Source organism: Protopterus annectens, chromosome 5.part1 (genome assembly GCF_019279795.1).
Source record: "Protopterus annectens isolate FY-2018-M chromosome 5.part1, PAN1.0, whole genome shotgun sequence".
Taxonomy (NCBI): Eukaryota; Metazoa; Chordata; order Ceratodontiformes; family Protopteridae; genus Protopterus; species Protopterus annectens.
The window spans coordinates 408,698,393-408,713,861 of record NC_056736.1 but is presented as its reverse complement, the minus strand read 5'-3'; the positions used below and the strand labels follow the sequence as shown (position 1 = coordinate 408,713,861).

General features: G+C 39.1%; 1 protein-coding gene across 3 annotated transcripts in view; it reads right to left on the bottom strand.

Moving 5' to 3' along the window:
* The window catches only part of PPEF1 (protein phosphatase with EF-hand domain 1), an 829,637-nt gene that overhangs the window by 436,224 nt on the left and 377,944 nt on the right, over positions 1 to 15,469 (bottom strand). For all 3 annotated transcript variants that reach the window (XM_044073062.1, XM_044073063.1, XM_044073064.1), the window contains one exon: positions 4,448 to 4,508. In XM_044073062.1, the coding sequence (XP_043928997.1) occupies positions 4,448 to 4,508 (61 nt within the window). The remainder of the gene's footprint in view (positions 1 to 4,447; positions 4,509 to 15,469) is intronic.

Here is a 15,469-nt window from a genome sequence, read left to right as displayed (position 1 = left end):
ATTCACCTCTCCTTAACCATTCCTGCAGTCATTCTTGATCAACATGAGGCTCTTCCTGAAGTTTTCTATACTTGCAACTATATTTATGTTTTTCCACATTTCTTGCCTTCTCATCTGGTCCTTCACCTTATATTCTTTCTTTTGTTTTTTTTAGCACATTCAGTTGCTGCCTGTTTTTTATCTACTTCTGGTTTGATTTCCATTCCTACCTGACGTCGATATGCTTCTGCTAAATTAAGCAGAGATGTCATCTTAGATTTATTCTCCTCATGTTTCAAAACTTTCACTACATTTGGATCTTGTGAAGTCAGTAGGTACGTGTGGAGTCTTATGAATGCAGATCTATACATGTAATCAATTTCAAGGAGGCCCATCCCTCCTTCAGAACGGGGGATATATAATCTTGGTATACACTGATTTTTATAAATCATTTGGTGAGCATGAAGCATCCTTCTTGTTTTAATATCCAATCTATCCAACACTTTTTGGGGCTAGTCAATCACTCCAAAACTATAAGTTAGGACAGGAAGAGCAAACTGATTTATGGCTTGAATCTTGTTCCTAAATGTCAATGCTGTTTTCAGGATTAATTTAAGTCTTCTAAAATACTCCCTACTGAGCTTTATTCGCATTTATTCATGTTTTATTGCTGATCCTTCATCAATTCCCAAGTATTTATACATTATGTCTTGTCCAAGTTCTTTTATATCACATTTTTGTCCCAAACTGATGTTTTCCTGGTACTGCAGTTTTCCTTTTTTAAAGGTTGCTTTTGCACATTTATCAAGACCAAATTACATTCCAATATCATCTGAAAAAGTTGTGACAACCTGCAGCTGTGCTTCCAGTTTCTCATCTGATGAGCTATACAGTTTCAAATCATCAACAAAGAGAAGACGAGAAGTCATTAGACTTTGTTGTTTTCTAGGAGCCAAATTGTAGCCATGGCCTAAGCTGTTAAGTAAACAGCTTAATGGTTAATGGCAAGGCAGAATAGCAATGGTGACAAAAGAGTCACCCTGGAATATCCCCCTTTGAATTTTTATCCCTGGTCTGCCACTGTTTCATGATGCCTGTAATGTAGTTAATCAGTGTAGGCTGTATCTTATACATTTTAAGCACTCTTTTATACATGAATGTGGGATACTATCAAATGATTTTTGTAGTCAATCCATTCCATACTTATATTCTTCCCCATCTTACAGTTCTCCACTATAACTTTGTTTAGCAACAAATGATCCTTTGTTCCATATGACTTTCTTTTATTGCCCTTTTGAGACTTTCTTTTATTGCCCTTTTGTGCGCATCCTGTAATGGGCAGGTATTCCATCCAGGATTTTTTTTTTTTGCCTTGTGCCTACTAAATTCTAGGATAGGCTATGGCTTCTCTAAATGAATGAATGCCTTATGATAAATTTGCTAGCTGTAGAAAATTTTTTCAGCATGGTAAATAATGTTAGATTCTGAAATATCTGTTTCTGTAAATTGCACACAAAGATAGTTGAATAAAAATATACAAACAGCAAACACTAACTTTAGAAATTATTCCTATTCAGACACTCCACAGATCTTCCTCCAATATTCACAAGCATCACAGTCTGGTGACATCATGGCTGCCTTTGCAGTTGTGTTAAATGTTATTGTGTTATATGTACCACATGATATAATTCACAGTGGATCAGTTGTGTGCTGAGTCCATTCATGCAGCTCAAGTGAACAATGTCCTGCATGATGCATAGTCATTTGAACTGTAAAAAGCTGAATAAGAACGACATCATGGTCACAGTGTGCAGTGACTGGTTTCAGCTGATGGTGTTTTTTAAAGTTGTACTAGGCCCAGCTATGCCATACCCAATAAAGACCCTTATGTGCATGAAAATGTTTGGTGAAAAGCACATCTGTCAAATATACAAAAGAACCTTATGATTGGACAATAACAATCCTATTTTTAATTCACATAAATTTCTCATTATTACAGAATACTGTATTTCTAACAAAAAAGGGAATATTGTAATCTTGACACAGATTCATATTTTGTGATCAAAGGATTTGAAACTCCTGGAGTGTAATCTACTTTTGTAATCACATTGAAAGCTTTCAGATACATAAGGTGATTATTGTATTTAAGATGCATGTAGAAATACATGTACACGCTTTAGATATAGAGATGCCTTCTTAAATCAGCATCCTATGCCAATCTTTATACCTACTACTGATGACAAAATAAGTCATAAATCCAGAATAAAAAATTTCCACAGTATCACAGTAGAACACAAAATAGCTGGAAACTATTAAAAAGTACACCATTTTTTAACATTGGGTCACCTTTAGGAAATTTATGTCTACAATGGTGCATGCAATATCATTAAAATATAAAACATTTCAAATTCATGATACTTTTTTAATGCATTGCTACAAATGCATATTTTAATGGACATGATCTACATTGCTGTTTACTTGCCTGTTTACATTTAATGTGTCATTTTTATTTATCTTTTTTTAGTTTTACCTAGATTATTCAATGAATTGGTTCTAATTATTTATATTTTTCTTAAATGATGTGTGAAACTTAATGGTCTAATTAGTCTAAACAGTCAAATTTTGGTGCGGTGCAATATTTACTTTAGTGTATAGAACCCTATTACTGCTGCGAGAAATCAGCAAGTCTAATTGTATTGTTATACCCTTTGTTTTACATCATATCAAAGACCTTACATGGCTTCTGTACAGGTGGCTGAGATTCTATTCCCCCAGAGTTATGTGCCTGACCTACAAGGCACTGAGGAACAGAATACCACTATTTCCCATAGAAAAAACGCTGCTAGAATGGTTTTAAGTGTGCACCAGCAATTATTCCATTGTTGTGGGAGATGTCTCCGCTCTTCATGTTTGTATGATCATGGAATTACTGTGTATAGGTTTGGGAGGTGGGGGGGGGGGGGGTCCTGTATTTTGTTCTGTAATTTTTGATGCAGTATATAATTTGGTAATTATATGGCTACAAGCAACATTTCACTGATCAAAACTCAGAGTAATTGACAGTTTGTTAACATGGTTCTGATGTAGAACTCATCCCTGTCCTTCATGTAGACATTTCTTCAGCAGCTCTTTGGAAAAAGAGTTTCACTTTAACTGTTTATAGCACAATACAAACCTTGCAAGACACAGTCTCAAGATATAAAATTGTAGGTGACAGGTAACAGGGAAATCTATATAACATCTGTGCTGCCTAGACCATGTTAGACAGGCTGAGACAAATCCCATTCTGAGATAATGTGGACTTTGCATACCTCTTAAGTGTACCTCATTATGAGGATCGTACCTTATTTGGGGTCTTAAAAAGTTCATGTTCCTCGAAGTTCAACATTGAAAAAGTCTGTCAAACATCCAGTGGTAGGAAGTTATTAACTGATATCCATAGTAAATAGAAATTAATCATATTAATTCAGTAAAAGATCTTTTTTATATGTAATACCAGGATATTTTAACCATCCTATGATCTTCCTAGTTGAAGTTGTTAGTAAGCTGTTAATATGTGCTCCACATTTTGCCCATTTGTACCACATTATGAGGGCTAGTGTTCCTCATTTTGGAGATGGGAAGTTGAGAACTATGGGACTTTGAAAAAGAAAAAATGGTGGGGTTTCATGACCTGCAGTAGAGAAAGAAATGGGAAAAAACATCAAACGCACCAAAGTTTTCTGTGTAGTAAACAACATGTAGGTGATATAGGAAAAAGATCACTTTGGAGTTAGGTTAATTATAGTGGAAGTGGAGTTTTCCTTTAAGTATGCATAATCATATCTCATTATTGCTATGTTAATGTTTTGCCTCCTCAAACTTCTTTGCTGAGCCTACTTCAATAGTAAAATGGTCATTCAGACGGGAAATACTTTATTAATGGCAGTGGGGCCATTACATTTTTTTCTGTTTTGCATTATATGCTCAGTGTAAATGGGTTACTGTAAGCTTTCTTTTTGGTATATTGGCCTCAAAAATCCTTTGAGTTGGTACAGTTTTTAGTTGTTTTATTTTATATGACTGCCTCACTAATGAAATGCAATCCAACAGAGCTTTCAGGATCTGAAAGATGTAGTATCCATTTTATGCACCCAAGTGTCAATATTTTTGTTTATAGCAGAAGACATTGCAAACTATTAAAGGAAATTAAAAAGAAAGCACTTCAACAAGTTTGTAATTTTACACTAGTCACAATATCAGACTAGTAAAGTGCCAAGAAAAATCAGTTTGAAAAAACGTTCATGATGATAGATCATTAGATATGCAAATTTTTTAATGCCTCTAACAAGATCACAACATGATACTATAGTTACAGAAAAATATGTGCAAATATAGAGTGAGATAGAAATACATTTATTAAATTTGTCATGTTAGTCAAGCAAGATGCATTCCAGTATCTAAGGCATGAAAAGAAAATTTTACCTACCTTTACCTGTTTCATTTAGGTGAGCAAAGTTATCCAGCATAAAGGTAAAGAAGTTGGATAGCTGTAATCAAAGAAATAGGAGAAATCAGTGCACATTCCAGGGAGTTATTATTATCTTAAATATGCAGACAAGCACCTCCCATTACAGACAAGGATAATATCAGCAAACAGCAACAATATGTAACATCAAAATATGAAATAATAAAGCTAAAAAACAAGAAAAGAAAAGAATACACCATTTAACCAAAATAAAAAAGAACCTCATATTATAATAATGAAAAATGAGTTTTTCCAGGCAGTTAACCCTCCTACATCTCCCTCTCAAGCCCACACCCCACACCTTCCAAAATTAAATAGCTTAATTTCATGGTCATACCAACTCACAAAAATGCAAAATATCACATAAAATGGGAATAAGTACTACACATACCTCTCAACTTCTTCTCATAAGAAATCTGGACCATGCCAAAATTAATGTTTAAGTAAATGCCCAAAGGCAGGAACATTTTGTAAATATTACTGTCATTCACTTAAAAGGTTTATACCACAACACATTTATAACAGCATTCACTTTCTGAACAACAGCAACTATAAAATTTCAACATCTAATAATATATTCAGATATGGCATTTTTTTGATGATTGCACAAGTCATAATTCACTCAAATTTCTATTCACACAAATTGTACAGCCAAACAAATGTTCTACCTTATATGCATTCACACATATCAACTACACCCCCGGCAACATACCAGGGTGACATTGCAGCTATATTCACATTTTTATATCAGTAATGTGAAAGAAAAAACATCATTGTTGCTGCAGAAATGAAAAGTCACAAAGCTGTAGAGAATGTGGCAATATTAACAGTGGTAGGGAGAGGGTCAGATGGTTAGTTGGAGCTTTAAGTTAGAATGACTTTGTAAGTATCATTATGCATTTAATGTTTGGTCAAGGCAAGCATGCTTCCTGAGTAATACTGCTCTGTATGCACCATATATTTATTTTTTAATGTTGGTAATTCTGACTTGCATTGTGAATATACAATTTGGTTATAACATTTACTTTTTCCTTATTTTTCAGTATTTGCATGAATTTTTTTCTTTAAACAACAACAATTAAAGCCTTTTTGCCTGCTGTGTCTGAGAAGCCAGTTATCTACATATGTTTCAGTGATGAGCAATGATCTGACAAGGACAGAATGTGAAACCTCTTTGGTAGGTACTGTACAGTCTCATCTTTTAAAATATAAGCATGTCAGGTTTCAACTGTAGAACATTTATCAAGCAAATTGCAAATTAAAGCAAAGAAAGTATAATAAATACAAAAATATATAAGCTGTATGGTCTTCATATTATTCTGAGAGAATGGAAATGTTTAAGGCCATTTGCACACAACTTCTTGTTTTTAGAAAAGGCACAATGGTGCTTATTTGTTTGTTTCTTTCTTTGCTTGCTTATTTGTTAACCAAGTAAGTGAATAGGTCTCTCTTGGACATCTACAGCCATAAACTGGGCTTGAAGTTTACAAGGCCAAAGCCCATGCAGAGACACACACACACACAAACACACATGCTCAAAACACAGCTGTACTGTTGTCACTAACTAGACTTCATATTTGTTTAAATGTTCCATCATCTGTAGAAAATAAGACATTCTTAATGAAGTAAAAGATTTTTGGGATTATGTTCAAATTTATTATAAAAGTTCTGTCCAATAAAGTGAAGTTCCATTTTGAGCACTGCCAAGTCTAATTTAATGTTTAGTCTGTAAAAACGATTTAAGATCATTAATATATTTATTATCCAAATGTTTCACACATACCTTTCCCACCTTCAGTGAAGGCAGCAGTGTGGTAACGTTAATAGGGCAGTTAGGGTTAATGAGCCTAGACATACATTTGTTCAAATGTATTTTATTGTTTTGTACCACATTTGACTTGCCAATAATATCAATAAGTAAGTTTAAAATAAGAGGAAAGACAAGTCAAATTTAGTGATATCATCAGCAAAGATTGTGAGACAAATTTTCTATGGAATTAAACCTAATTCCTACAGTCAAGTGACTTTTCATTATGGCAGAAAATAGGGATTCTGTTTAAAGATTGAATAAATACATTTACAGGCAACAGCTGTGATGGATATTATATGAAATCTTTACATTTGACAAACTTAAATTGTTAATTGATAAGAAAGTATAATCACAACAATACAAGTTAAAAAGTAAGTTAATACTTTAAGAAAATGAAAATGGACCTGATCAAATATTTCTGACACACCAAATGCCAAGGCCTTTTTATGTCTGACCTTAGATTTATTATAGTAAAGAAGAACTTCCCAAGTTAGATTGTTATCTTCATTTGCCTTACTTTAATGTAGTCCTAACTGAAATGTTGACAACTTTTGCCAAAGGAAGTAAATTGATGATTTTAATTAAGGTAGAGTTCAGATTCAGGTCCATGGTCAAGCCTGAGAACAAAAATAGTTACTGACGGAATTATGTATAAATCTTTGAAGGCTTTAACATGCATATCATTAAAATGGTAGTTAGCAATGTACTAATGTTGACTTTTATTTGCAAGTGAAAGAAATACATTGATTACAAATAAGAGCTTTTTCTACATGTCACCCATCAGTAGCATGGTATACACATAACAAGTGGTATGAGCAGTGAGACCAATTATAGGTTCATGGGTGTTTACTGGGCTAATGACTGCAAAGACCTTTTTAAGCATAACCATGCATCCCAAATCTCTGACAACTTCTGGTACCCTTGATAAGTGTAAACAAGGGTTTGAGAGGTGAAATATTTACAAGCAAGGGCCTGGGAGATGAACCATTTACAGGTTACCTGTATCCATTAGAGACATAGGTGCCAAACCAGGGATGAAGTTCCTGTTCCCCATCCAGTTGTCCAAGTTACACTTGAATTGGGTTATGGAGGAACTCTGCTTTACATGGATGCAGAGCCTATTCCAGAGACGGGTAATCTCTGGGATACATACCTGTCTCTCCTTCTTCTTCTTCTCTTTTGTCTGGTCCCGTTAGGGGTCACCACAGCAGATCATCTGTTTCCATTTCTTCCTGTCCTCTGCATCTTGCTCTGTCACACCAACCACTTGCATGTCCTCTCTCACCACATCCATAAACCTTATCTTAGGCCTTCCTCTTTTCCCAATATACCCAGCATCCCTCCTCAGCACATGTCCAAACCAATGCAATCTCACCTCTCTAGCTTTGTCTCCAAACCGTCCAACCTGAGCTGACCCTCTAATATACTGATACATAATCCTGTCCATCCTCGTCACACCCAGTGCAAATTTTAACATCTTTATGAAAAATGTATTTTAATTTGCGTGCTCTGCTCCTATGCTGTGCTGGATCCAAAGTCTTCTTAAGACACACAGTGTTGCTGTGCTGTTTACTGCTGAATCAGAGATACAGAGCTTTGCATGACTCCATCTGTAGCCTGTTTAAAGCACCAAGCCTTTCAAATTGCACACTGATAAATAAATATATTTTGCAGCTATAAGCACAGTTACAAATAACTTATTTTATAACAAATGACACGTACTATTTCTGTCAGATTGTAGCATATATTTACAAAGTTTTCCTTCATTACAGATATGAATGATGACAAATACAAAATACCTCTCTCTGTCCTTCTCTCACATAACTGAATTACTACAATAGTTGTATAGAGAGCTAGTCATGCACATAGATGTTGTTTCCTCTTGGTATGTTTTTTTGGCCTTCTGTGGGAAGTCACATCTGTTGTCCTGTCAGCAGTTCTGCTGAAGTGAAAATGCACAAATGCACACAATCAGAATAACAGAAGAATGAAAGGAAACGTCTGTTCTGTTCCTACTGGAAAAACATCACGTATTGCTGAATTTATAAAAAAGGATGTCTGTTAATAGATATTTGTTCTGCAAACATGAGAAAATCATGCAATCCTTGTTTTCCAATTCTGATGCTGTGAACAGAAGCCTGTCTGTTATACATATAGTATGAATGCACATTTTAAACTCTATACATATATCCAAGCAAATTTTTTCTTTCAGCATATTTACAACAGAATTAATTTCAGCCTTATATTCATAATATCTAACACTTTAACTATGCCACGTCCAGCTCTAACTCTTGCCTTTTTGTCAGTGCTACTGTCTCCAACCCATATAACATAGCTGGTCTCACTACCCTATTGTAGACCTTCCCTTTCTCTCTTACTGGTACCCATCTGTCACAAATCACTCCTGACACTCTTCTGCACCCATTCCACCCTGCCTGTACTCTCTTCTTCACCTCTCTTCCACACTCACCATTACTCTGAACTGTTGATCCCAAGTATTTAAATTCATCCACCTTCACCATCTCTACTCCCTTCATCCTCACCATTCCTCTATCCTCCCTCTCATTCACACATATATATTCTGTTTTAGTCCTGCTGACCTTCATTCCTCTTCTCTTTAGAGCATATCTCCATCTCTCCAGGGTCTCCTCCACCTGTTCCCTACTCTCACTACAGATCACAATGTCATATGCAAACATCATAGTCCACGGGGACTCCTGTCTGATCTCGTCTGTCAACCTGTCCATCACCATTGCAAATAAGAAAGGGCTCAGAGCTGATCCTTGATGTAACCCCACCTCCACCTTAAACGCATCCATCACTCCCACCGCCGACCTCACCGCTGTCACTCTACCCTCGTACATATCCTGTACCACTCTTACATACTTCACTGCCACTCCCGACTTCGTCATACAATACCACAACTCCTGTCTAGGTACCCTGTCATATGCTTTCTCCAAGTCCACAAAGACACAATGCAACTCCTTCTGACCTCTATATTTCTCCATCAACACTCTCAGAGCAAACATCACATCTGTAGTGCTCTTTCCTGGCATGAAACCATACTGATGATCACTAATCATCACCTCCCTTCTTAACCTAGCTTCCACTACTCTTTCCCATAACTTCAAGCTGTAACTGATCAGTTTTATCCCTCTGTAGTTAATATAGCTCTGCACATCACCCTTATTCTTAAAGATAGGTACCAAAACACTTTTTCTCCACTCCTCAGGCATCTTCTGACTTTCCAAGATTTCATTAAACAATCTGGTTAAAAACTCCACTGCCATTTCTCCTAAGCACCTCCATGCTTCCAATGGTATGCCATCTGGGCCAACAGCCTTTCCATTCTTCATTCTCTTCAAAGCTGTCCTTACTTCCTCCTTGTTAATCTGTTTCACTTCCTGATTCACTATCCCCACATCATCCAACCTTTTCTCTCTCTCATTGTCTTCATTCATCAGCCTCTCAAAGTACTCTTTCCATCTGCTCAACACACTCTCCTCGCTTGTGAGTCCGTTTCCCTCACTATCCTTTATCACCCTTACCTGCTGCACATCTTTCCCAGCTCAGTCCCTATGTCTAGCCAATTGGTACAGGTCTTTTTCTCCCTCTTTAGTGTACAACCTTTCGTGTAACTCTCCGTATGACTTATCCTTAGCCTTTGCCACCTATCTCTTTGCCATGATGCGCCTCATCTCCTTATACTCCTGTCTACTTTGTTCATCTCTTTGACAATTCCACTTCTTTGCCAGCATCTTCCTCTGTATACTCTCCTGACCTTCCTCATTCCATCACCAGGTCTCCTTGACCTCCTTCCTCTGTCCAGATGTCACACCAAGCACCTTTCTAGCTGTCTCCCTTACCAGATCTGCTGTAGTTACCCAGCTATTTAGTAACTCTTCACTGCCCCCCAGTGCCTGTTTTAACCCTTCCCTGAACTCCACCTCACAATCACCCTTTTTCAGCTTCCACCATTTAATCCTTGGCACTGCTCTCAAACTCCTGCTCCTCTTCTTATGCTACCTAACTACATTTTCCCCTGTCACCACTTTACAGTCTCCAATCTCATTTAGACTGGCCCTCCTGCATAGGATATAATCCACCTGTGTGCATCTTATTCCACTCTTGTATGTCACCCTATGCTACTCCCTCTTCTTAAAATATGTATTCACCACAGCCATGTCCATCCTTTTCACAAAATCCACTATCATCTGACCTTCTGCTTTCCTCTCCTTAACACCATACCTACCCCTCACTTCTTCATCTCCTCTGTTCCCTTCACCAGCTTGCCCATTGAAATCCACTCCAATCACCAGTCTCTCACCCTTGGATACACTCACCACCACTTCATCCAACTCACTCCAAACTTTTTCTTTCTTATCCATAGGACCTACTGGAGAGACATACCTGTCTCTCCAGTGGGTCCTATTTATATCACATGCAAGGTATAAGTCTTCTGAATGAGCAATTCTGGTGCTGTATGTCTTGTGGATATACAGGAGCTTCATCAGAGTAGGGTCTGACAATGTCTTGTATGCCAGGCATAGACCTCCCCTCAACAGCCTCTAGGAGACAGACAACATGGATAGAGTTTTGAGGCGGTCTGCAAAGGACATGTTACTTATGCCCAGGAAACCTCTGTGGATGTTCCAGTTGTTGGTTATGCCTGGCTAGGTACATACCATAGGGGGCACTGTACTCAATGATAGGTCTGATGAATGCTGAATACAGTGGAACAATGACTTCCTTGGACCTAGATGCCATACCTTTGTTTATAAGTTGCAAAACATAGCACGATTTCCTCACTACTGTAGACACATGATGGTCAAAGGCTAGATTCTATGTGAGTCCCCAAGTCCCTCACTATTGGGTCATCTCTTAGGGTTGTTTTGTCAATATGATAATTACCAGGGGTGGATGACTTCCTGAAGAATACTAGTATGCATTTCTTGGCATATAGTTTTAGTCCATGGCTTTGGCACCAGTTGTTTATCGTTGTTAGCCCTTCCTGGAGAACATTTGTCTCAGTGGGTGATTCAGTAACACCACCTAATTTGCAATCATCTGCAAATTTAGTCAGCCAGAGACCATTAATATTGGCCTTGACTTCAGAGAAGTAAATGCCAAAAAGGAGTGGTTCCAGGACTGACACCTGAGGGACTCTGCTTGTGACTGGCCTCTTTGTGGAGGTGGAATCCCCAATTCTGATTTCCTGGATCCTGTCTATGAGCCAGCTGGCTATCCACCAAGTTACATAAAGGCTTGTACCTAACCTCTTAAGTTTGTCAACAATGCCTGAGTGGAGGATTGTGTCAAATGCCTAGGCCAGGTCAAGGTAGGTGAGCCATTTTGCCCTCATTGATTGCTTTGGTGACCTTCTGAAAAAAGTCCACCAGGTTGAGTAGGCATGACTAGCCCTTGATGAAACCAAATTGGGTTGGGTCCACTATCTGGAGGTTTCCTATATCATTATTGATCATTTTCTTGATAATTCTTTCCATGTTTTTGCATATGGGACTAGTGCGATTTATGGGTCTGTAGTTTCCAGGGTCTGTAGTTGGTCCCTCTTTGTGCAGAGAGATAGCTGTTGCTGTTCTCCATTCATGAGGCACAAATCCTGTGTGGAGGCTACAGTTAAATAGCTATTCCAGATGTCCAGATAGATCATGTTTCATGCTATTTAGAAGGTATCCTGGGATATTGTCTGGGCCTATTGTTGCAGTGTTCTTGGCCTTAAAGAGAGCATTAAGGACCTATTCCCTAGTGATTTTAGGGAGAGTTATATTTGATGGTACTTCCTGAGGGAAGGTTGATGGGGAGAGACGAGTAAAGGAGCTGAATTTGTCAGCTACTAGGTTAGCTATATCTTCTGGCTCAACTCCACCAAGGACAGCCCCAAGCCTGGCTGGAAAAGGAGCAGGGTGGTCACCCCACTGCTGTGATTGGAACTGGGAAACCAGAGAAACCAGGCAAGAAATCTCATGGAAATTTGAACAAACTCATTCACTCATGCTACCACATCTGGGGTAGCCAATGCACCAGCACTGGGGACCCAGGGTGCTGGTGAGAAGTGAGCTACTGGCCAATGTAAATTCATTGCACTGAAATTGGAAACCTGTATTACTGTGTGGAGATTTGAACCAGCCACCATATCAGCCAAACGGAAATCATTCCCAAGGAACTCATGAAGTGCAAAATCTCGATCGCTGCAGTGTTGGAGTTACAACTCACTAGATCTGGAATGATGAAATGATGATGCTGTACTACTCTGGTGACAAGAAGTGAGAAGCTGGCATCAGGTTTATGGAGGACAGCTGAGCTGCAAGAAGCATAATCACTTACCAACCAATATCAGACCACCTGACAGCACTCCCTTTTGATTTTACCATCAAGACCCATATTCTGTCCATCTACACACCAACCGAGATAAGACAAGACCCAGCCAAGGATAAATTCGACAACTAGCTCCAATACACACTGGATTCAGTCCCATGGACCAAGGTAATCATCTTGTCAGGAGCCTTCAAAATGCACATCGGCAAGGACAGGTCTGGATAGGAAGGATCAATGGGTAGATTTGGCCATGGGAGCATGAATGATAATGGCCTGTGCTTTCTATCCTTTGCAGCATAAAACAATCTCTTTGCGTGAAATAACCATGTCCATCATCCCTACAAACACCAGCTCACATGGCAAAACCCATTCGGCAAGGACTTGGCCATATTAGACTACATCCTGGTCAACTCTCGCTTCTGAACATCGCTCAAGGATATAATTCCTATGCGAGGACCTGACTGTGGCTCCAATCATTACCTTGTCCATGCCATGGTGCAGCTTTGCTCACAGTGTGCAAAGTGCAAGTCACCTCCGCCAGCAAGGTTGAACTGGAAGCAACTGATGGTCCCCACCCACAAACAGGAATTTCAGATTGCAATGTCAAACCTGTTTGCAGCACTGGCCCAAATGGAAAACATGGATGAGGCAGAAAAGCAGATATCAAACTCCATCATGGAATGTGCCAAATTGCTATGCCCACCCATCTACTGTTGAATGCAGCCATGGATATCCGATGAGTGCCTGGATCTCATAACCCAACAAAAGCAGGTGAAGCTAGTCAACTACAAACGATAATAGTAGCTCAGTTGAGATGTTCACCAGAGGATGAAAGCAGAAAGGGAAGTGTATTGGAACCAGGTGGCAGCTGACCTTGAGGAGGCAACATCCAGACATGAGTACTGCACCCTGTACAGCAAGCACCCTCAAACAACTGAGTGGGAAGATCAAATCCACCTCATGGATCGATCACCCATTGATCGTGCTGAGGTCTCAATGACCAATGCAAAATCAACAGTCAAAGAGGTGAAATCAGCTATCAGAACACTGAGAAACAATGAGGCACCAGGAGTAGATCAGGTCACTGCAGAAGCCATCAAGGCTGGAGGCAATATCCTGCTCTACCGACTCCATGCACTGATTGAGCTGCTATGGCTATGGAACAGATACCATCCACATGGAAAAAGGCCATTATCGTACCTATCCGCAAGAAGGGAGACAACAGGGAATGCAAGAATTACCATAGCATCAGCCTGCTGTCCATCATAGGCAAAATGTTTATGAAGATCATACAATCCAGGCTGCAGAAACACCTCAAGCAAACCAGCAGGGAAGAACAGGCCAGATTCAGACCAAATTGGGGATGCTGCGATCAAATCTTCACCATCAATCAGCTAATGGAGGAAAGAATCCAGTGTAGATTATCGTCTTTATTGATTTCAAGTCTGTAATGGACTGTATCCACTGACCTGTCTTGTATAAGACATTAGAAATTGAGCACGTGCTGAAGAAAATCATTAGACTCCTTCAAATGTCATACAATGGTTCATCCAGCCAGGTGCACATTTGGAGAAAATTGACTGAAGAGCTTACAGTCCAGACCGGCGTTCATCAAGGGGATGTGTTCTCTCCACTGCTGTTCAACATAGTGGTGGGTGCCATCATGTGGACGGTATTTGAGGACATGAGCAGAGTCCAGTATGATGAAACCTATTCTGTGACTGACCTGATGTTCATTGATGACAGTGCAATTTTTGCATACAGTGATTTTGAGGCCACAGAAATCCTCTAGTTCTTCTCCCACTTCACTCAGTCATATGGCAAATGGATCAATGTGGACAAGATAAAGTAATGGTAACTGATGGGTCACAAGCTACCTTCTACCTCAGGGGAGTTCAGATCGAACAAATGCAAGAATTTAAGTATCTGAGTTTGCTGGTCCAGGAGAAGAAGGTGACATCAACAGCTGAAGTCCATAGCAGGATTGTACAAGCCACCATAGCATTTGCCTCATAAAACTTGGAAAGAGACCACAGTTGTGTCTCTTTATGAGTCAGACAGAATTTTTCCCACCCTCTTACCCTGTTAGTGATGTGTTCTTAAGTTAATTGTGTTAACCTTTCCTGTAACTAGTGTAGTCCAGATTCAGATTTGCTGTATCCAGGACTGTATGTAAACTTCTGAGCCCCCCCCCCCCAAGCTATCTGTGTTGGAGGGAAGCCTTCTAGCTTATCAGTGGGAGTGGTAAGCACTAGGTAACCTATCTACCACATAAGGAGTGGTTCTGGCCCAGAAATTGTAGTTACTGGCCGTTTGGGCAGTTTTTCCATCTCTCTCAACTTTCTGATTTAAAAGCCCACATTTGCACTTATTTCCCCCCTTTCCTGTAACTAGTTTAGTCCAGATACAGATTCTTAGTTTTAGCACTTGAATTTGCTTATTCATGATCAGCACTTGTTCAGAACTTGTAAGCACTAAATTATCTACTAATTACTACAGCACTCAACCTTCCTCATTACCTAGAGGAAAACAGTTTTGGTACTTACTTTCCTCACTTGCTTAGAGAAAAACAGCTCTTGTACTCACTTTCCTCACTTATCTAGAGGAAAATAGTTTTTTTATTCAGGCATGGCCAAGGGTCAGCTTCCAGTGTTCTCTCCTGTCTATCTGATGAATCTGGGCATCTTGGAGCAATGTAGAAATTGCCTCATGTACACAGACAACCCTCTCCTCCTACCACCCAACACTACAACCTGTGACAGATGCACTTATCTAGCCAAACTGGAGGTAAATCTCTCTCCAGGCAAGACTGAACTTGACAGTCAAGAGGAGAAGGT